The following is a 22,415-nucleotide window of genomic DNA, read 5'->3' as shown; positions in this document are numbered from 1 at the left end:
ACACTTAACTGAGTGATTAGTTAATGAGTTAGTTGACTGGCTAGCAGGGATATCAGCGGAGGAAGAGTCTGCATGGATTCCATCTAAAGATTCCTACAAGCAAGTGGAGGGAAGATGTTTTAGACTCAGCAGACTCTATAGATTTGGTGATCAAAGACTCTAACTGAGACTTAGGTGAACAAAACCTAAGCTTTTGGGAACTCTCAATGTCTTCTCACTGTATTTCTGTGGGGACTGAACTGTTCAGATTTTAATTTGTTTTCTTTATTTGTGTTTATATATAAACTGTAAAAGTAATGTTTTGGGATTATAAAATAGCCATGTCATGCTGTAAAAGTGTGATTATTAGTTGTTTCTTTTCCATAAGATTTTATAAAGTTATTTAATTAAATTCATTTCTTTAGTTCCTTTTGGGACTTGAATGTGGAGAGGTTCACCCTGTGCAATCCTTGCTGAAAATCCTTAGAGACTGTTCTCTGGGTCTCCAGCTACTTTCTGTGGGAGTTGGGTTGGTTTATTTACGGCACTGGAGACAGGAAATGAAGTGAACTCTAGCCCATCCAAAGGTTACATATGCAGAGCTCAAAATTAGCTTACTGAGGCCTTCAACATACAATACGTAATAATACAGCTGCCACGTGGAAGCAATGGCTCTTCAGGCTCTACCTCCCTTTTACAGCTCTATCTATCTTAGGCTACGTCTACACTGTGAGCTAGGGGTGTGGTTCCCCTGTCTGTGTGCACATACTCATGCTAGCTTTCATAAAGCTGGCGTGTGTATAAATCGCAGTGTAGTTTCGGTAGCGTTGGTGGTGGTAGCAGAGGTAAGGCTGAGCCATAACAAGTACAAACCTGCCGGAAACCCCAGGGGTATGTACTTAGCCCAGCTAAGCCCTGCATCCACTGCCACTTCCCGGGCTACCCTGGCTGCACGGCTACTTATACTCAAACTAGCTAAATGAGAGCTAGCATGAGTATGTGTACACGGGCAGAGGAATCACACCCATAACGCAGTGTAGACATAGCTTCATGGCTCCCATTACCGTAGTATCTCAGACGCTCAAAATCTTTTAATGTATTGATCCTCACAAACTCCTTGTGAAGTAAGGTAGTGCATCTCTCCATTGTACAGCTGGAACCCCGAGAGACTAAGTTATTTTCCCAAGGTCACACAGGGAATCTGTGGCAGAACAGGAAATTGAACATAGGTCTTCTGGATCCCAGGCTAATCCCCTAACCCATGACCATTCAGTCTTTCTATGTGCGTAGTCTGCTGTTTGCATTAGTCCCAGGGGAGCCTCAAAATGACATTCAGATCCTCTGTTTAGACAAATGCCCAAAGGTTTGGGTGCTTACCCAAAATTTAGTTGCCAAAAAGGGGATAGTCAGCTGCCCTGCTGTATCATTTCCTCTACTTTTATGCCTGAATGGATATCCTAGGGGCCTAGCATCTGTGTATGGGGAGAAGGCTAGGAAGTGATACATGTTCTCACTGGCTATCAGCTTCCACCCATCAACCCTGATCCTGAGTTAGCTACTCCCTGCAGGAAATGGATTTCCACAGTCCTTACTCAGGCAAAACTCCTGTTAAAGTCAACCTAAATTGCTTCATGTCCACAAAATAAACTGAGATCCTTGGTTGGAAGATAACAGAAATATTTATTATTATAACTAATAATGGCAGGAATTTTGTCTGGGTTAAGGACTATGCCCTTAATACTTAATCTACAATGCACGTGGACTGCAAATTAAGAGCCTGACCCTGCAGAGCCTCTCCCAGGTTAACGAGCACTTTCAAGATGAGGCCATAAAGTGACTTGCTCTGATGACAGTCCTGCAACAGTTAATTGCAATGCACCTTTGTTATATTCAACATGCATTGCAAATATTTCATTAATTGCAATGCTTGAATCAAATGTCCAGTATGTTTAAATATTCATAAAAACATTTGCTTCTTGCCCACATACACAAGACAGTTTGAAAGGACATCAAGGTCTTTCCAAATAATTTAGTCCAATGATGAGGTGCAGAACAGAGCATGAAAAGAAAAATTAGCATCATGTGACCCTCCCTCACATCCAAGTGACGCAAATGTACACTTGAAATAATGCATTAACTATTACTTACAAAATGAGGAGGGAATAACATGTTTTGAAGTTGATTTCATTTCTAGATCTGGTGGTTCCTTCTGGCCTTAAACTTATGACTCATTTGTGTACTGTTGTTTTAAATGAAAAATCACTTGCTAAAAGCACCCTTTGATAAAAGTATTATATTCTTGCTAGATGAATTTTCACTTTGCCTGATTTTATGGAAACTCCCTTAAAACCTTCCCTGGTTTGGTTTAACAGAACATTTGCAAAGAGCATGTTTAAAAATTAAATTAATCATTCTATTCCATTTCAGTTTCTTGATCATAATTCAAAACTCCTATCTTATTTCCATCCTTTACTTTGCCTTTTTTGGCAGTTCAGAGTTTTTTGAGGGTGGTGGTTTTTTTTTTTTTTTTTGTTTGGTTTGGTTTGAGTTTTTGTTTTATTGTATTACCGCAAAGTCCCCAGTGTTATAATTCTATTATGGAGGCACTGGTAGCAACTCCATAGTTAAGGTTTAATTGAAATTTCCACTTAGAGCGGCTCCAGTTCACTTTATTTCTTTCTTTTTTTTTTTCTAATGAAGATGGCTGATCCTGATTACCAGACTCTTACCATGTAACCTAGTCCAGATTCAGTTTGAGGGGGGAAGGGGAGAATAATGAAAAAACATTTATGCACTATTTTAAGAGTTCTAATACCCAGATACTCAGCTGTATCACACTGCCACTCAGCACAGTACACTCCCATGAGCTTAGGATTGCTGGGGGGCAATCCTCACCATAATTTATAGTAGCCCCAAAAGGACCATCAGCAGCCAAGGATCACTAGAGAGTAGTGCACAGTGACCATTCCTCATCCTTGATGCAGCCACAGCACACCCTCTACACAAGTTGGCTACTAGAGATCTTGAACCCAGGCCCAACAAGCATGAGCTTTATCCACTGCACTGTCTCATGATAAGGGAATTGCTGTTAATACCCAACCACCAGAAGCTATACCCACTGACTCAGTAGGGTCAAATGACTAACAGAAGACTGCTGATTGGACTCTAACTCATCTCCTTAGGTCAGAATTTTCTCCTTTTTCAAAAGGGAAGAAGCAGCAGGGGGGAAGACAAATTCATAATCAGGGAAGAGCCTGTATACAGAAACTTAAGACGGTCTAACTTTGTAGTATTGTCACAAGGGAGAAATTCAAAAACAGCTACATGATTTAGGAACTTACGTCTGGCTTTCAATGAGATTTATGCTCCAAGTGCCCAAGTCACTTTTGAAAATGGGACTACGGTGTTTTTGAAAATTTTATCCACAATGCTTTGCCTATCAAAATTCATCCATTTTTTCAAAGGTGATAGTGTTTCCTGACAAGTTTCATTCTGTTCCAAATAGGACTGCTTAAGGTCAAATTGATCATCTGCCATGAGAAATATCCTTAGATCCCAGTTATAAAATATTAGAGTTCAGTCTTAATAATCCCATTAACACTGACCTAAATTTTCAGTGCCAGTTTATTTGAAGGCCAGAAAATAAATCCAAGGGGAATAAAATTAATATTTATAGACAATTACATAAATGGGGCATTAAAAAATTGTGGTGAACAAAGGCTGTACTAGCAAATCATGCTCAAATTACAGTGGCATTCAAGGGTAATAAACAGAGGAACCAAAGTGATATTAATAAATTTTTCTGATCTGTTTTGTCTTCTTGTCTCTAATAGTAAAATGCTAAGTCTGATTTTAAAAGACAACAAGCATTAAGGGACTGATATGTTTGTCATTTTTTAAGACTGAATCAAGAGTGGAGACATTCAAACTACAAATTCAGATCTTAAGTTAATTCCAGATCCCAGTGCATGGAGCCTGTGTTTTGGTGATCATTTTCTCTAACTTAATTCCTAGTGCTGATTATTTTTCCAATTTGAGTAGACCATGTGGAAATGAAGGGCTAAATGCCAAGCAGCTGCATTTCAACCAAGAGATTGCTTCCTGTTCCTGGGAAGTAAGTGATAAGTTTTGGAATTGAAGGGCTGGGAAGTACAGCTCAGAGGATTGTGGGATACTATGTGCAGACTCTCCAGATCAAAGTCTGGTGGCCTGTACTTGAGCTGTATCTAAAGTTCCCAGGTGTCTGGTTTTCGACTGGAACACCCGGTCAAAAAGGAACCCTGGCGGCTCCAGTCAGCACTGCTGACCAGGCTGTTAAAAGTCTGGTCGGTGGCGCAGCAGAGCTAAGGCAGACTCCCTGCCTGTCTTGGCTCTGTGCAGCTCCTGGAAGCAGCTGGGATGTCCGGCTACTAGGCACAGGAGTGTCCACAGGGGCACCACATGCTGCATCTGCCTCAAGTGGTGGCATCACAGTTCCCACTGGCCGGGAACCATAGCCAACGGGAGCTGTGGGGGTGGTGCCCGCAGGCGGGGGTGGCCACACTTCTGCCTAGGAGCCAGTGGGACATGCCAGCTGCTTCTGGGAGCCACCTGAGATAAGTGCCACCCGGAGCCCGCACCCCTCACCCCCTCCCGCACCACAACCCCCTACTTCAGCTCTGCACCCCCTCCCTCACCCAAACTCCCTCCCAGAGCCTGCACCCCACACCCCCTGGCACCAGCCCAGATCCCCCTCCTCCATCCCAAAACCCTCATCCCCAGCCCCACCCCAGATCCCACACCCCCCCAGCAGGAGGCCTCATGCCCCCCAACTCTGAGCCCCCTCCCATACCCCAAACCCCTCATCCCCACCCCCGCAGAGCCCGCACCCCCAACTGGAGCCTGCTTCTGCACCTCAACCCCCACTCCAGCCCAGAGTCCCACACACACACATGCCCTGACTCCCTCTCTGAGCCCACACCCCTTCCCGGGCTCTGAACCCCCAAGCCAGAGTCCCCTCCTGTACCCCAAACCCCTCATTTCCGGCCCCACACCAGAGCCCTCACCCCCTCCCACACCCCAAACCCCTGCCCCAGCCTAGTGAAAGTGAGTGAGGGTGAGGGAGAGCGAGCAATGGAGTGATCAGGGCGGGGCTTCAGAGAAGGGGCAGGGTGGGGCCAGGGTGTTCGGTTTTCTGCAGTCAGAAAGTTGACAACCCTAGCTGTGTGCACGCTGCAAAATGCGTGGGCTTTGACTTGTGTTACAGTGGAACACAAGCTCTGACCCACCCCCTATCATGGTCTGCAGACTCATGCCAGGAACCCCTCTGGACATGACTCAGACTAATATCTGTGTGGACAGAAGGTGTGTTTGGGTTAAACGTGAGCCAGAGCCTGGGCTTAGTGTTCTGTGTAGAAATACCCACAGTGAATGGCGGAAGGGTCACCAGACGCGAGAACAATCATTCCATGGTCAATTTACAGCTAGTTTGGTAATGCAAAATTAGCTGAATTGCGCTTACAAAAAACATGGAATAAGCAAAGGTCATGCTGGAATATGTTTAGAACTCACAGCGGAATCCAAAGTGCTCTACATAATACAGAGTACTTGAGAGGCCTAAATTCCAAATGCTTTAATCTATATTTGCATTTAGGTTTAGAGAAAGGCCTGCAAATGTAGGTTTCTGTTCTAATAAGCACAGCATAATGAATTTTAAGATCAGAAAATACTCTTTCAATTCTAAAAAAAGGCTACTTGTAAACAATCATACTGCCTCTACCTTTTTTCATGAAAAATCTAGCTTCTGGGGGACGGCTGTTGTTGTGTTGTTTTGGTTTTAAATGTACATAGTGTCATTGAATAGTCAATCCTACCCTCCCTTCATAACAAGGTTACTTTAAAGAAATGTGTGATGAGAAGGCAAAAAAAAACAGCTGCTGGCCAATCACCACCAATGTTATTAAAAGCTATTCATAGCTAACATGGTATTAGCCCACAGCTGCATGTGGGAGACAGACAAAAGTAGGGAGAATTTGAGGCGGGGGAGAGAAGGGAGACAGGGAGGTGAAAGAGTGCGTGTGTGAGGGGAGTTGCATGTGTGGAAGGGACAACATTGAGGACTGTTCAATGGAAGGCAAGGAGGAAAGAGAGTGGGGAGAAATCTACTGTATATGCAGCAGAAGGAGGGAGAGAGGCAAGAATAGCAAGTGGGAGACAAGGGGCAGGTCTACACTACAGCTTATGTCAATAAAATTTGTGTCACTCAGGGGTGTGAAAAAGACCCCCTCCCCCGAGTGATGCAAGATACAGCGACCTAAGCACTGTCCACATTGGCGCTATGTCAGCAGGAGACGCTCTCCCGCCTACATAGCTTCTGCCTTTTGTGGGGGTGGGGTAATTATGCTGATGGGACAGCTCTCTCCCATCAGCATAGAGTGTCTTTACCAGACATGCCACAGCAGCGCAGCTGCATCGGCGCAGTTGTGCCGATGTTGTGCTTGTAATGTAGACTAGCCTAGACTGACAAGAAATTGGGAATGAAGGAGAAGCTGATGAGGGGGATGGAGAAGGATTAAGTAGTGTAGCTTTGGGAAGGGAGAGAGGACAAGAAAAGGAGGAATGCTGTGAGCTTTGGCTGGTTTTGGAGAGAGAGGGAAATGAATGAAAAATAAACTGTGAAGAGCAAGGAGCAAAATGAGAACTAGAAAGTTTGGTGACCAGAAAGGAGGTCGGAGGCTGAAGCCTCCCCCTCCCCCCCAGCTTAACTTAAAACTTCAGGCAAAAAATTTTAAAAGCTGGGGGTCTATCTAAACTCCTAAGTAAAAATGGCCTAGGCACCTGCAGCTCATTCTTCAAGATACAAATGTAAACACCCTATGGGCCATTGACAGCGGCTGTACGGCAGTCTCTTATTGAAGAGTCTGCAAACCCAGTGGATACATCAGTGTCTGGGGGTTAAAATGGATCTACTGCTTCACTGGGAGCAGCTTTAGAAGAATGAGAATTTTGCCATTGTTAGAATTCTTTAATAAACACTTAGTAATATAGCTCAATTATGTGAAAACATGGATTCATTATTAACAGGCATCTTTTAAATACTTGTCAAGCCACAAGAAGTATCTTTTCAGACATAAATTAGTATTTTACAAATATACAATTGTCTTTTTAAATCTAAATTGACTCCAGATTCAGGAATCTTAATTAAAATCATTGCCAGGATTTTTAGCTTCCAGACAGATCTATGGCAGCCCTCCTGAAATGACACAGAGTTAGGCCAATAAGTTACAAAATAAGAAGGATGTGTCGAAATGCTTATCATGCTTTTGTTGGGGGGGAAAATAAGGCGCCTGCAAAGTAGATTTTATCTAAACCTCAGATTCCTGGCAGTTAAATTTTATTTTCAAAATCCCAAATACTTTTTTAGACCATATACTAGACTAGCCTCTTTTCAGTTTTTAAATTAAAGCCATTTTTTTAATTAAAGGAAACAATAACAGAAGTACCTAAAACTACTTTTTACAAACGTAAAAAAAATTGATTTGATTTCAAGTTGACTGTTTCCTCCAACTGGTCACTGTATCTGCTGATGTCTTGCTATGAGTTGTAGTTGCTATATAGATTTCAGGAGAATTTAGTATAGCATTCCATAGGTTATCCTATATGAGCATTAGCCAAGAAACTTAGCTGTTTATTTGAAGTAAAGTTTAGATATTTTGTAACACAAGCTTGTACTGGGAGGCATTTCTTAATATAGTAAATTAACTAGATATATTTATTAAACACTTGTTTATTTTGTAATTGCTCATTAACGTCTACTCTGTGCTAAACATTATTTTTGTTTAAGGCAGATGGGACTGGTGATGATTATGACATTTCCTGCAATATCTTTGGGAGATCTTACTGTATTAAATGTATCTATCATTGTGGTCTAGGGATTGTACGTAATTCAATATGGGGGGGAGGAGGGGAGGGTGGTGGTATGATGGGGTGTTCACCACACACCACCCCGAATGGGTTAAAATGTCTCAGAAGGGGTAATTAACCTAGTGGGCTGCATCTGGGGAAGAGTTAGACTTGACTGACAAGCTTGACTGACAAGCACTAATTGAAGATGGAGCCCATCTGGGTAGGAGTAGGCAGGGCTTGTGTAAAGCCAGAAGGTGAGAACAGAAGGGGGCTGCAGGGTTGAAATCTCTGGGCCTAGTGAGGAGAGGAGGAAACCCAGGGGGCAGGGGGACGAAGCCCTGTGATTCAGATCCTTAGGAAAGGGTTTACCCCTGATGGGGGTGGAGAAGAAAGCCTGCAGAAGGCAAAGTAGGAAGAAGCCCTGGTAAGAAGGGATTCAGACAGTGCAGACCTTGGCTGCAGATTGTACAGTCCCTGGGCTGGAACCCAGAGCAGAGGTTGGGTCTGGCTTCCCCTATCAGTCACTGAGAAAGTGGTACAGTCTTGACTTGGAAGACTGTCTGGAATGGCACCCAGACAGCTGGTCTGGGGAGACTTTGTTACCCCAGAAGAAGAAAACTGTATAGTGACTTTGCTGGAGGGCCAGGCCATGAAGAGGAAGTACTGCTACACCTAGAGAGCAAGAGGGGCTGCTGCGTGAGTTAAGTAAGGAAGGGAGTGTCAGACAGGGCAGAGCTAATCTCCAGATGCAGCCACAAGGGGTGAGTAGACCCTATACAGGGAGAGTGAGCTCAGGTCCTCCAGGAACTAAGAACGGAGTGTGGGGGGGGGGGGGAGGGGCGGGGATGATTCAGAAAATTCACTCGGGTTATAACCGCTCTAGAGAAGTACCATCACCTAGAGAGGTGTGCACATACCGGTTCAAACAGGATTCTCCAGAGACGACCAACAGACTAAGAAAGGACTTTTGGGTAAATAGCCTGACTTTAAACTGATTCAGGGCCTTCTTCCTGATCTGGCAAATGGACAGGACCTTCTGTTCAAGGGGGGAAATGCTTCCTGGTAGAGGCTGAAAGACCTTTGGCCTACTGAGGCCCATAAGACTGATGGAGGACCTCTGGTAAGCTTCTATCATGTATATAGGAACTATAAATCCATATATAAAATGTTTTCTTGGTAATGCTTTCACCTTAAGATTAAATGTGCCTGCTTATAAAGAGCTGTGTGGTAACTTATAACTGCTGGCAATTAAGCTGTTCATAGCCTTCAAAGAGAAAATGAAGTGCAGATGGTGGCCTGTTCAGGCAGTCTGGCTTGCTGGGGATATTACCATGTAGGCCAGGATCTGTTCACCAGGGGAAAAACCCATCAGGAGGGAGAGAGAGATGCAGGTTTCCAACCAAGAGAGGTGATCGCTAAGGAACTGGGAGCCTACAGTGTGTCTTTGGTGAACCATGGAGATGAAATACAGGTGCAGTAGTCCTACGCTCTGACAATGATGACTTTGGGGATGTTGCGATTTGGCAACTTGGTGAGAAGGGACCTGACGTATGAGATGGAAAGAAGAGTTATGTAATGTCTGAATACCTAGTCAAAGGTGAAAAGAATAGTGAGTCACCACACTCTTGTAAATTCCAAAAGCGGAATGGCAAAGGTCAGTTTAGGCACAGATTAAACTAAAAGATTCAAGAGGGGCTTGTCTTAGTCAGCTAAAGTAGAACCAATACACTGAGGTGATGGGCTTCATTTTATTCCCCAGTAGAAATAGTAGACTTTCCTGGGAGCTTATTTCCTTCTGAGATTCTTCTATTCAGAGGTTAGGGGGAAAACAAAACATTGTTCCTCTCCTGGGTATTTCCTTTTCTACAGCAAAGATTACACAGAACCATTCAGCTTTATGTCCTCAATATATTGTTCATTCATACCTCAAATATTCAAGAAAGAATTCATGTTAATTTAAAGTGAGATTAGTGGTCTTCCTCCCCCACCAGAAACTGTGTCCATTTCTGTACACAAACCATCCTTGAATTACACGACTCACCATGACCAGAAAAACTTTTTAAAATAGCCTTCCTAGTTCAAAATGCATAAATCAGTTGCATCTAGCAAAGAAAATTAGTCTTGAAATTCACAATTTCCATAATTTTGGAGCTGTTACATTTGGCTGTAGTATTTAGAGCGTTATGTTTGGCATTACTAACGCTTTTAAAACCATGTCAACATTTTCTATAAAAATATGCTCTATTGCTCCTCTAGCACAAATGGGCAAATGTTCCAATAATAAACTGGTTTTGTGCCTCTAAAGACATTAATAGGACAGAAATAATTTTAACTAAGATAAGTCAATCCCTGAAACTCCCACAAGGGATTTTAACCTAGCCAGCATTTTTGATATTTTAACTGAGAAAATACTGAGCCATAAAATCAAAAGGTGATAGACTCAGAAAGTACATCCTACATGAAGAAAAAAGAGTATAAAATTCTTCTTCTTCTTATATTTATCTTACTTTGAATACCTCTAAAGAATACAATTGCTAGCTGTGTCTCTATGTATGTCACAGGGGATCACCAAACAAAGACAAAGCTGGGGCATAAATATAAATCAGCTGGTGCTAGGGCTCCCTCCCCATTCTGAACTCTAGGGTACAGATGTGAGGACCCGCATGAAAGACCCCCTAAGCTTATTTCTACCAGCTTAGGGTAAAACTTCCCCAAGGCACAAACTCTTTGCCCTTGGAGGGTACGCTGCCACCACCAAGTGATTTAACAAAGCATCAGGGAAAGGACCATTTGGAGTTCTCATTCCCCCAAGCCCTTACACCCCTTTCCTGGGGAGGCTTGAGAATAATATCCTAACCAATTGGTTACAAAGTGATCACAGACCCAAACCCCTGGGTCTTAGGACCATAGAGAAATCAGTCAGGCTCTTAAAAGAAACAGAACTTTATTTGAAAGAAAAAAGGTAAAAGAAGCACCTCTGTAAAATTAGAAGGGAAGCTAATCTCACAGGGCAATCAGATTTAAAACACAGAGGATTTCCCTCTGGGCAAAAACTTTAAAGTTACGAAAAGAAAACCAGGAATACACCTCCCTCTCAGCACAGAGAAAATCACAAGCCAAAACAGAAGTAAAACTAACGCATTTCCTTGCTAGTACTTACCAATTCTAATGGAGTTGGATTGCTTGCTTTCTTGATCTCTCTCTGGCAAGCACATAGAACAGACAGACAAAAGTCCTCCCCCCCGCCCCCCAATTTGAAAGTATCTTGTCCCCTTATTGGTCCTTTTGGTCAGGTGCCAGCCAAGTTACCTGAGCTTCTTAACCATTTACAGGTAAAAGGATATTGTGCCTCTGGCCAGGAGGGATTTTATAGTACTGTATACAGGAAGGTTGTTACCCTTCCCTTTATATTTATGACAGCTGGTGATAATTTTCTTTAACATAATCTTTGCATAGAAATCACTTGAGAGGAACCAGAATTGGTCTTCAAATATAGTTCCATCATTAATCTCAAGGGGAAGATTTTTCAAAGGCACAAAAGGGAAGTTGGGTGCCCTGGGGTGCTGGAACTAGGGATGCTGTGGGTGTGGTAGCACGCACTGGCTTGAAGTGGTTTCCATCATATACAGGGTTTACAGTTTTGTTCCATGGTGCTCAGCACTCCCACTATAAAAATTGTTCCAACAGCACTGTGGGTGCCCAACTCTCAATGAATATCAAGGGAAGTCAGACACTCAATTTACATTTGTGCTTTTGAAGAATCTGCCCCATAATTCAGTATTAAGAACATTGCCACAACCAAAAATTACCTTGCGTACATCACGTAGTGGAAGGAAATTAAATTGATTTCTCAAGCCAAACTCTACGCACAAGATTTTTTTTTTTCCTTGAAGAAGGTATTGAATGACAGACATATTAACCCTTACCTAACTCAAAGTCCTTGCTATTACATTACTGCTAGGAAACAAACTTACATGCCTCACAGTTATGTTGAAACATATTTCCCATAACCACATTAGAAATAGTTTTTGAACAACATGGACAAATTTTTAGTGCCCAGTTTAAATAAAAAAAGGTTTAAAGCGGACAGGTTGCTGAGTTCACAATTAAACTATGCAAATGAAGGCCAAAATCCCAATACACTTTACAAAAGGGATATGGAAGATATACACTGGGATCATTTAATCCTCCATTAGTCACATGGTAAATATTAAGCCTCGCTCAGCAACATTACATAACAGTTGGGAGCAGAAAGTGAAAAATAACATATCAGACTGAAACTGCACAGGGAATTTAGGAAAACAGGCAGAATGTCATAACATGAGTTGGAATCTGGCCAAAGTTAATGCTTCTATTCTTGTGAAAAGTGCCACAGAATGACCTCATATGGACCTTGGGTTTATGTCTCATCTCAAAGATAGCACCCACCTTCTACGAGCATGGTGGACCTCAACACCATACCGCTGCATCATTAGTTCAGTTCTAAGGGACGAGTGCCACATACTTAGTGACAATCCCATTTCAAGAAGCACAAAAGGTTTTTCTTAGTGGTTTGGTGACCTAATTCTGGTTAGACTGAAATCTGACAGAATCAAAAACACAAGGCAGTAGTGGGAACAATGTACACATTGACAGATCTTGATTGTATAACAGCCTGGCATAAGCATATGGAGAATCTACATGAATACCCATAACTAGCAGATAGTGGTGGAATTATTTGTACCCATCTATTTAAAATACACTGGTGTTTCCAAGCCCAAACACGCAAATCTGAATCTTGTTGCATATCAGTGGGCTGCAAAATCTCAAACAAAACAGTAACCAAATGTTAAAGCCTTTTTATTAAAAAAAAAATGGTACATCTGTTTTATTAATGTAGCAACACTCACATGTTGTGACAAGTCTGGAGTGAGGGTTCGGTCACCTGAAGTTTGTGTGGGAACAAATAGCAGGGAGGAGAAAAAGGACATTCTATCTTTAAAAAGAGGTGGGTGAGAGTACTCGGGGAAATATAGACCAGTTATCCTAACTCTGAGATCTGGAAAGATAGTGGAACAAATTATTAAACAAAACATTTGTAAGCACCTAGAGGATAATAGGGTTTAAGTAATAGCTAACATGGATTTGTCAAGAACAAGTCATACCAAACCAACCTGATTTTCTTCCTTGACAAGGTTACTGGTCTAGTGGATGGGGGGGAGGCTGAAGATGTGATATATCTTGATTTTTAGTACAGTTTTTGGCACAGTCCCACATCAACAGTCTCATAAGCAAACTTGGGAAATGTGAATGAGATGAAATTACTATAAGATGAATGTACAACTGATTGAAAGACTATATTCAAAGTAGTTGTCAGTGGTTTTCTATCAGTCTGGGGGAATATCTAATAGGGTACTGTTCAGGTCAGTCCTGGGCCCAGTACAATATTTTCATTCCTTGACTTGGATAATGGAGTAGAGAGTATGCTTATAAAATTTGCCGATGAAACCAAGCTGCGAGGGGTTGCTAGCAATTTGTGGGACAGAATTAAAATTCAAAATGACCTTGGCAAATGAGAGAATTGGTCTGAAATCAACAAGATGAAAACTTCAGTAAAGACAAGTGCAAAGTACTACACTTAGGAAGAAAAAACTAAATGCACAAATACATAATGGGGGGATAACTGGGTAGGCAGTAGCAATGCTGAAAAGGATCTGGGTTTTATAGTGGACCACAAACAGAATATGAGTCAACAACATGATCCAGCTGCAAAAAGCCTAATATCATTCTAGGATGTATTAAAAGCAGTGTTGTATGTAAGATGTCAGAGTTAATTGTCCTGCTCTGCTTGGCACTGATAGCGCCTCTGCTGGAGTACTGTGACCAGTTCTATATGCCACATTTTAAGAAAGATATGAACAAATTGGAGAGTCCAGAGGAAAACAACAAAAATGAGGAAAGGTTTTAAAAAAACTGACTTCTGAGGAAAGTAACTGTAAAAAATTGGACATGTTAAGTCTGTGGGAGGACCTGATAACTGTATTCAAATATTTTAAGGGCTGTTAGAAAAAGGATGGGGATCAATTGTTCTTTATGTCCAGTGAAGATAGGATAAAAAGTAATCAGCTTAATCTGCAGCAAAGGAGATTTATGTTAGATATTAGGAAAAAACTAACTATAAGAGTTAGGCTTACGACAGGACTCCAAGGGAGGTTGAGGAGTCCCCATCATTGGAGGTTTAAGAATAGGTTAGACAAACACCTGTCAGGGATGATCTAGGTCTTGTCTCACTTGGTCTTGTCTCAGCTCAGAGCTCTGGATGACATGACCTCTCAAGGTCCCTTCGAGTCTATGATATCTGTTTTGCCCACCAGTATACGTGTACATATCCTAGGCTAGAAAGTACATGAGACATTACTAAATTAATTCTTAGTCCTTTTTAATTTAATGTATTAAGAAGTTGCTCATTAAAATGAGAAATGTTTAGATCCACATTACCTCATTCTCTGTGCATCCCCCAACTAAGGGAACAAAAAGGTAATAATTCCCTGGGCAACAGTGCACTGATTGTGCTGAATGGTGTACATCCTGGAATGAGTTAACTGAGGATTCCTTTAGGAAAGAATGTTTATGATGATCTTGAGACATCTGTGAAAATATCATTGTTATATTTTGCAATACATCATAAAAATGGGGTCACCCATGAATGAACTATTGTCTATCAATAAAACAGTCATAAAGATAGAACAAAAACTTACTTGAACATCTGTTCATATCTGGCGCTCTGAGTCCATAGTACCCTGATGGGCAGGAATGCAAGCATTCTCCATATTGCCTCATTCCTTCTCGTCGAAGAAAGAAAAACAATTTATGCTGGCATCTGATGCACCCATTATCCTTTGAGCAAGACAAACATCCTTTGCAAATTGGATTTGGTCCATAGCTAGCTGCAAAATAAAACAATAAATTTTAATAGTTTTGGAAATGGTTTTCCTGGAGAAAACACACAAAAATGTTGTTTATCTACTGCATCAATACAAATAGTTTGGGAAGGAAAAAACCTACAATAGGGTGTGCAGATTTTAACACATCTGCAGTGGAAAAGGAAGTATCTGTCTAACTTATACTTACTAGAAATGCAATCTTTTTTTTTTACATTAGTGTGTGATGCTATTTGATAAACTTACACACCAGATTAATTAAATGCATGATTTTACATGCAACTAGAGCCCAAGAGAAAACAGATTAGTCACAGTAGCACAAGTAAAATCCATGGACCACAATCTAGCTTCAACCTGAGCATGCAAGCCCATGAGAGCAGCAGTGCACAGCAGAAGACTGGTATCCTGAAACAGACACACAGAGTTCATCCTGCTGGACTTCTGCAAGTGCCATTTCCTCTATAATGCCAATGCAATGTAGTGTCTTTTTAAAAAAGACACTGATGCCAGTGTTCTGACGTGCATTTATATGACTCGTGAAAAGGTCCATATTGAGGGCACTGAAATCCTCCATCTAGACAACAGGTACAGTACAGATAATGGCAGTGCAAACTTCCCCACACATCTGCCTTGCTTGAAGAGACCAACTCTTGGGGTACAAAGGTAGTGCAGTCTCTGTGTAGTCACTTCTTGGTGTCTCTGATGAAAATCTCAACAATAGTTGCATTCATGACCAGTTGTGATGGAGTTTTGAGTCATGAATATCTAAGAACATAACAGCCATACTGGGTCAGACCAAAGGTCAGTCTAACCCAATAGCCTCTCTTCCAACAGTAGCCAATGCCAGGTGCTTCAGAGGGAATGAACAGAACAGGTAATCATCAAGTGATCCATCCCCTGTCACCCATTCCCAGCTTCTGGCAAACAGAGGCCAGGGGACACCATCCCTGCCCACCCTGGTTAATAGGCATTGATGGACCTATCCTCCATGAACTTATCTAGTTCTTTTTTGAACCCTGTTACAGTCTTGGCCTTCACAACAGCCTCTGGCAGAGAATTCCACAGATTGACTGCATTGTGTGAAGTTGTACTTCCTTTTGTTTTAAACCTGCTGCCTATTTATTTCATTTGGTGACCCCTAGTTTTTCTGTTATGCGAAGGAGTAAATAACACTTCCTTATTTACTTTATCCACATCAGTCATGATTTTATAGACCTCTATTATATCCTCCCCTTAGTTATCTCTTTTCCAAGCTGAACAGTCCCAGTCTTCTTAATCTCTCCTCCATATGGCAGCCATTTCATAGCCCTAATAATTTTTGTTGCCCTTTTCTGTACCTTTTCCAATTCCAGTATATCTGTTTTGAGATGGGGCAATCAAATCTGCATGCAGTATTCAAGATGTGAGCATAGTTTGCGTTTATATAGAGGCCATATATTATGTGTCATATTATCTATCCCTTTCCTAATGATTCTCCACATTGTTTACTTTTTTGACTGCCGCTGCACATTGAGTGGGTATTTTCAGAGAACTATTCACCATGACTCCCAGATCTCTTTCTTGAGTGGTAACAGCTCATTTAGACCCCCATAATTTCATATGTACAGTTGGGAATAAGCTATTACCAGCAGGACAGTGGGGTGGGAGGAGGTATTGTTTCATATTCTCTGTGTATATATAAAGTCTGCTGCAGTTTCCACGGTATGTATCTGATGAAGTGAGCTGTAGCTCACGAAAGCTCATGCTCAAATAAACTGGTTAGTCTCTAAGGTGCCACAAGTACTCCTTTTCTTTTTGCGAATACAGACTAACACGGCTGTTACTCTGAAAGTTGGGATTATGTTTTTCTATGCGCATTACTTTGCATTTATCAACATTGAATTTCATCTCCCATTTTGTTGCCAGTCACCCTGTTTTGTGAGGGCCTTTGTAACTCATTGCAGTCTGCTTTGGATTTAATTATCTTGTAGGTTTGTATCATCTACAAATTTCTCCACCTCACTGTTTACCCCTTTCTCCAGATCAGTTATGAATACATTGAATAGGACTGGTCCCGTAAAGACCCCTGGAAGACACCACTATTTACCTCTCTTCATTCTTAAAACTGATAATTTATTCCTATCCTTTGTTTCCTGTCTTTTAGCCAGTTACTGACCCATGAGAGGACCTTCCCTCTTATCCCATGACAGCTTTCTTTGCTTAAGAGCCTTTGGTGATGGACCTTGTCAAAGGCTTTCTGAAAATCTAAGTACACTATATCCACTCAATCCCCCTTGTCCACATGCTTGTTGACCCCCTCAAAGAATTCCAGTAGATTAGTGAGGCATGGTTTCCCTTTACAAAAACCATGTTAACTCTTACCCAACAAATCATGTTCATCTATGTGTCTGATGATTCCATTCTTTACTATAGTTTCGACCAGTTTGCCTGGTACTAACGTTAGGCTTACCAGCCTGTAATTGCCAGGATTGCCTCTGAAGTGTTGTTTTTTTTTAAATTAGTAGCTCATTAGTCATCTGGTACAGAAGCTGATTTACGTGGTAGATTATGTACCACAGTCAGTAGTTCTGCAATTTCCTATTTGAGTTCCTTCATAACTCTTGGATCAATACCATCTGGCCCTGGTGACCTATTACTGTTTAATTTATCAAATTGCTCCAAAACCTCCTCTAATGAAATCTCAATCTGGGGCAGTTTCTCAGATTTGTCCTCCTAAAAAAGAATGGCTCAAGTTGGGGAATCATCCCTCACAGGCCAATGCAAAGAATTCATTTAGTTTCTCCACAATGGCCTTATCCCTCTTAAGTGCTCCTTTACCATCTCCATCGTCCACTGCCCCCACTGATTATTTAGCAGGCTTCCTGCTTCTGATGTACTTAAAAACATTTTTGCTGTTACTTTTTGAGTCTTTGGCTCACCGTTCTTCAAATTCTTTTTTGGCCTTCCTAATTACTATTCAGAGTGGGCTGAAACCAATTTATCTCCACATGGGCCAGGAAACAACTTTCAGAGAGTAACAATTCTAGGTCACTACCAACCGCTGTGTCTTTATCAGATTTATGTTCTTTTTTCTACAATAAAAATGATGGTGCAATAAATCTAGCAACTCAGTTCCTGCCTAAATGCCAAAAGAAGGCATCATATGACCGAATGGACGTCTACTTCCTCTTGTTCTCAATCTCTACTCCTTACACAGCTTAGGAGAATGATTCTGAAATGCCTTTATTGCACTATTCCTACCTCCATGCCAGCTTTCATCACTACCTCTTTCCAGCTGCACAAAAAACACCACCCTCTGTCAAATTATTTCCCAGGCACTGATTCAACACAGCAGGTTAGCAGAGGAAGGATGGCTTTAGAGGCTTCTGAAATGAGAATGTCTTGAAAAGTCTATTTTAAATATTAAATTGGCCACAGGCTTTAACTGAAATTTGCCAGTTCAAACCTGGCTTACTGAAAGCAAAGAGAAACATTATGCGAAAGAAGGAAAAGATTTTTGGGGTGTCAAACGTTTTTCAGCACAGCAGACTACGATGGCAACTTGCCAGGAGCATGAGGATTACATTAAATTGCCATAATTTTTAAAATGAAAAATACCCACACCCAGCCATAATGTGCTTAGGTACTTTTATCCTATGAGAAGGATTAATAGAAATTGTTCAATGGTGGACTTCACCAACAGATGAAAAAACCCTTACAGCCCTGGAACCAGTAGCTGATAAGCTTTACTCTCACTCTCCCACATCTGCACACCACATTCCCCCCTCGCTGTCTTCTGCCCTCCCGCACATACTTCCAAATAGCACCAGACAGAACCACAGCACTCCACTCATATGTTGTACACAGTTGCAAGAAGGCAACTAGCAGAGCATTTGGTTCTTTAAGGTGATCTGGTGGGTAGGAGACAGGAGAGAAAGGATCAGAGCCAGGTCTCATGACTTTCAGTCATGAGTGACCCTGGGCAGGGCAAGTCAACTCTCTGTGCTCATATTTCTTATCTCACAAGATTGTTGTAAGGCTGAGTTCATTAGCATTTGTAAACTGCATTAAGATCCTCAGATGGGAGATGTTCGTTTTCATGTTCTCTCCACAGGTACTACTGCGGAGAGTGGACTAGATGATACATCTGAGGGAAGGGAGCAGAAGGAGACTCTGCCGATTGGAAGGCATGAGATACACTGTCTTAGGGAAGGGAGTTCCACGACCACTGCTCCCAAGAGAAGGAGGCGGGTGGTGGTGGTCGGGGACTCTCTTCTTGGGGGACTGAGTCATCTATCTGCCGCCCTGACCGGGAAAACTGAGAAGTCTGCTGCTTGCCAGCAGCTACGATTCACAATGTGACGGAGAGACTGCCAAGACTCATCAAGCCCTCTGATTGCTACCCCTTCCTATTTCTCCATGTGGGCACCAATGATACTGCCAAGAATGACCTTGAGCGGATCACTGCAGAGTGCACGGCTCTGGGAAGAATGATAAAGGAGTTTGAGCCGCAAGTGGTGTTCTCATCCATCCTCCCCGTGGAAGGAAAAGCCCTGGGTAGAGACCATCAAATCATGGAAGTCAACGAATAGCTATGCAGGTGGTGTTGGAGAGAAGGCTTTGGATTCTTTGACCATGGGATGATGTTTCAAGAAGGAGGATTGCTAGGCAGAGACGGGCTCCACCTAACGAAGAGAGGGAAGAACATCTTCGGAAGCAGGCTGGCTAACCTAGTGAGGAGGGCTTTAAACTAGGTTCACCGGGGAAGGAGACCAAAGCCCTTGAGGTAAGTGGGGATGTGGGATACCAGGAGGAAGCACAAGCAGGAGAGCGCAAGAGGAGAGGGCTCCTGCCTCATACTGAGAAAGAGGGACGATCAGCAAGTTATCTCAAGTGCCTATACACAAATGCAAGAAGCCTGGGAAAAAGGCAGGGAGAACTGGAAGTCCTGGCACAGTCAAGGAATTATGATGTGATTGGAATAACAGAGACTTGGTGGGATAACTCACATGACTGGAGTACTGTCATGGATGGAAATAAACTGTTCAGGAACGACAGGCAGGGCAGAAAAGGTGGGGGAGTTGCACTGTATGTAAGAGAGCAGTGTGACTACTCAGAGCTCCGGTATGAAACTGCAGAAAAACCTGAGAGTCTCTGGATTAAGTTAGGAAGTGTGAGCAACAAGGGTGATGTCGTGGTGGGAGTCTGCTATAGACCACTGGACCAGGGGGATGAGGTGGATGAGGCTTTCTTCCAGCAACTAACGGAAGTTACTAGATCACAGGCCCTGGTTTTCATTGGAGACTTCAATCACCCTGATATCTGCTGGGAGAGCAATACAGTGGTGCACAGACAATCCGGGAAGTTTTTGGAAAATGTAGGGGACAATTTCCTGGTGCGAGTGCTGGAGGACCCAACTAGGGGCAGACTTGCTGCTCACAAATCAGGAAGAATTAGTAGGGGAAGCAAAAGTGGATGGGAACCTGAGAGGCAGTGACCATGAGATGGTTGAGTTCAGGATCGTGACACAAGGAAGAGCAGCAGAATACGGACCCTGGACTTCAGAAAAGTAGACTTTGACTCCCTCAGGGAACTGATGGGCAGGATCCCCTGGGAGAATAACATGAGGGGGGAAAGGAGTCCAGGAGAGCTGGCTGTATTTTAAAGAATCCTTATTGAGGTTACAGGGACAAACCATCCTGATGTGTAGAAAGAATAGTGAATATGGCAGGCGACCAGATTGGCTTAACAGTGAAATCCTTGCTGATCTTAAACACAAAAAAGAAGCTTACAAGAAGTGGAAGATTGGACAAATGACCAGGGAGGAGTACAAAAATATTGCTCAGGCATGCAGGAGTGAAATCAGGAAGGCCAAATCACACTTGGAGTTGCAGCTAGCAAGAGATGTTAAGAGCAACAAGAAGGGTTTCTTCAGGTATGTTAGCAACAAGAAGAAAGTCAAGGAAAGTGTGGGCCCCTTACTGAATGAGGGAGGCAACCTAGTGACAGAGGATGTGGAAAAAGCTAATGTACTCAATGCTTTTTTTGCCTCTGTCTTCACGAACAAGGTCAGCTCCCAGACTACTGCACTGGGCAGCACAGCATGGGGAGGAGGTTACCAGCCCTGTGTGGAGAAAGAAGTGGTTCAGGACTATTTACAAAAGCTGGACGAGCACAAGTTCAAGGGGCTGGATGCACTGCATCCGAGGGTGCTAAAGGAGTTGGCAGATGTGATTGCAGAGCCATGAGCCATTATCTTTGAAAACTCATGGCGATCGGGGGAGGTCCTGGATGACTGGAAAAAAGCTAATGTAGTGCCCATCTTTAAAAAAGGGAAGGAGGAGGATCTGCGGAACTACAGGCCAGTCAGCCTCACCTCAGTTCCTGGAAAAATCATGGAGCAGGTCCTCAAGGAATCAATTCTGAAGCACTTAGAAGAGAGGAAAGTGATCAGGAACAGTCAGCATGGATTCACCAAGGGGAAGTCATGCCTGACTAATCTAATTGCCTTCTATGATGAGAATTGGTTCTGTGGATGAGGGGAAAGCAGTGGATGTGCTATTCCTTGACTTTAGCAAAGCTTTAGATACAGACTCCCACAGTATTCTTGCCAGCAAGCTAAAATAGTATGGGCTGGATGAATGGACTATAAGGTGGATAGAAAGCTGGCTAGATCGTTGGGCTCAATGGGTAGTGATCAATGGCTCCATGTCTAGTTGGCAGCCAGTATCAAGTGGAGTGCCCCAAGGGTCGGTCCTGGGGCCGGTTTTGTTCAATATCTTCATTAATGATCTGGAGGATGGTGGGGATTGCACCCTCAGCAAGTTTGCAGATGACACTAAACTGGGAGGAGAGGTAGATACGCTGGAGGGTAGGGATAGGATACAGAGGGACCTAGACAAATTAGAGGATTGGGCCAAAAGAAATCTTCTGAGGTTCAACAAGGACAAATGCAGAGTCCTGCACTTACAATGGAAGAATCCCATGCACCGCTACAGACTAGGGACCGAATGGCTAGGCAGCAGTTCTGCAGAAAAGGACCTAGGGGTTACAGTGGATGAGAAGCTGGATATGAGTCAGTGTGCCCTCGTTGCCAAGAAGGCTAACGGCATTTTGGGCTGCATAAGTAGGGGCATTGCCAGCAGATCGAGGGATGTGATCGTTCCCCTCTATTCGACATTGGTGAGGCCTCATCTGGAGTACTGTGTCCAGTTTTGGGCCCCACACTACAAGAAGGATGTGGAAAAACTGGAAAGAGTCCAGCAGAGGGCAACAAAAATGATTAGGGGTCTGGAACACATGATTTATGAGGAGAGGCTGAGGGAACTGGGATTGTTTAGTCTGCGGAAGAGAAGAATGAGGGGGGATTTGATAGCTGCGTTCAACTCCCTGAAAGGGGGTTCCAAAGAGGATGGATCTAGACTGTTCTCAGTGGTAGCAGATGACAGAACAAGGAGTAATGGTCTTAAGTTGCAGTGGGGGAGGTTTAGGTTGGATATTAGGAAAAAAAATTTCACTAAGAGGGTGATGAAGCACTGGAATGCATTACCTAGGGAGGTGGTAGAATCTCCTTCCTTAGAGGTTTTTAAGGTCAGGCTTGACAAAGCCCTGGCTGGGATGATTTAGTTGGGGATTGGTCCTGCTTTGAGCAGG

The 22,415-nt window shown here is 42.8% G+C and overlaps 1 protein-coding gene across 2 annotated transcripts in view; it reads right to left on the bottom strand.

Moving 5' to 3' along the window:
• Positions 1 to 22,415, bottom strand: part of RSPO2 (R-spondin 2) — a 169,969-nt gene that overhangs the window by 87,045 nt on the left and 60,509 nt on the right. The window contains exon 2 of one of the 2 annotated variants that reach the window (XM_077808858.1): positions 14,601 to 14,789. The exons of the other annotated variant lie outside the window; for it this stretch is intronic. Within the exon in view, the coding sequence (XP_077664984.1) occupies positions 14,601 to 14,789 (189 nt within the window). The remainder of the gene's footprint in view (positions 1 to 14,600; positions 14,790 to 22,415) is intronic. 2 annotated transcript variants of the gene reach the window in all.

This window comes from Eretmochelys imbricata, chromosome 2 (assembly GCF_965152235.1).
Source record: "Eretmochelys imbricata isolate rEreImb1 chromosome 2, rEreImb1.hap1, whole genome shotgun sequence".
NCBI lineage: Eukaryota > Metazoa > Chordata > Testudines > Cheloniidae > Eretmochelys > Eretmochelys imbricata.
Note: the sequence above shows the minus strand (reverse complement) of the source record. Positions and strands in the feature narration are given on the sequence as shown.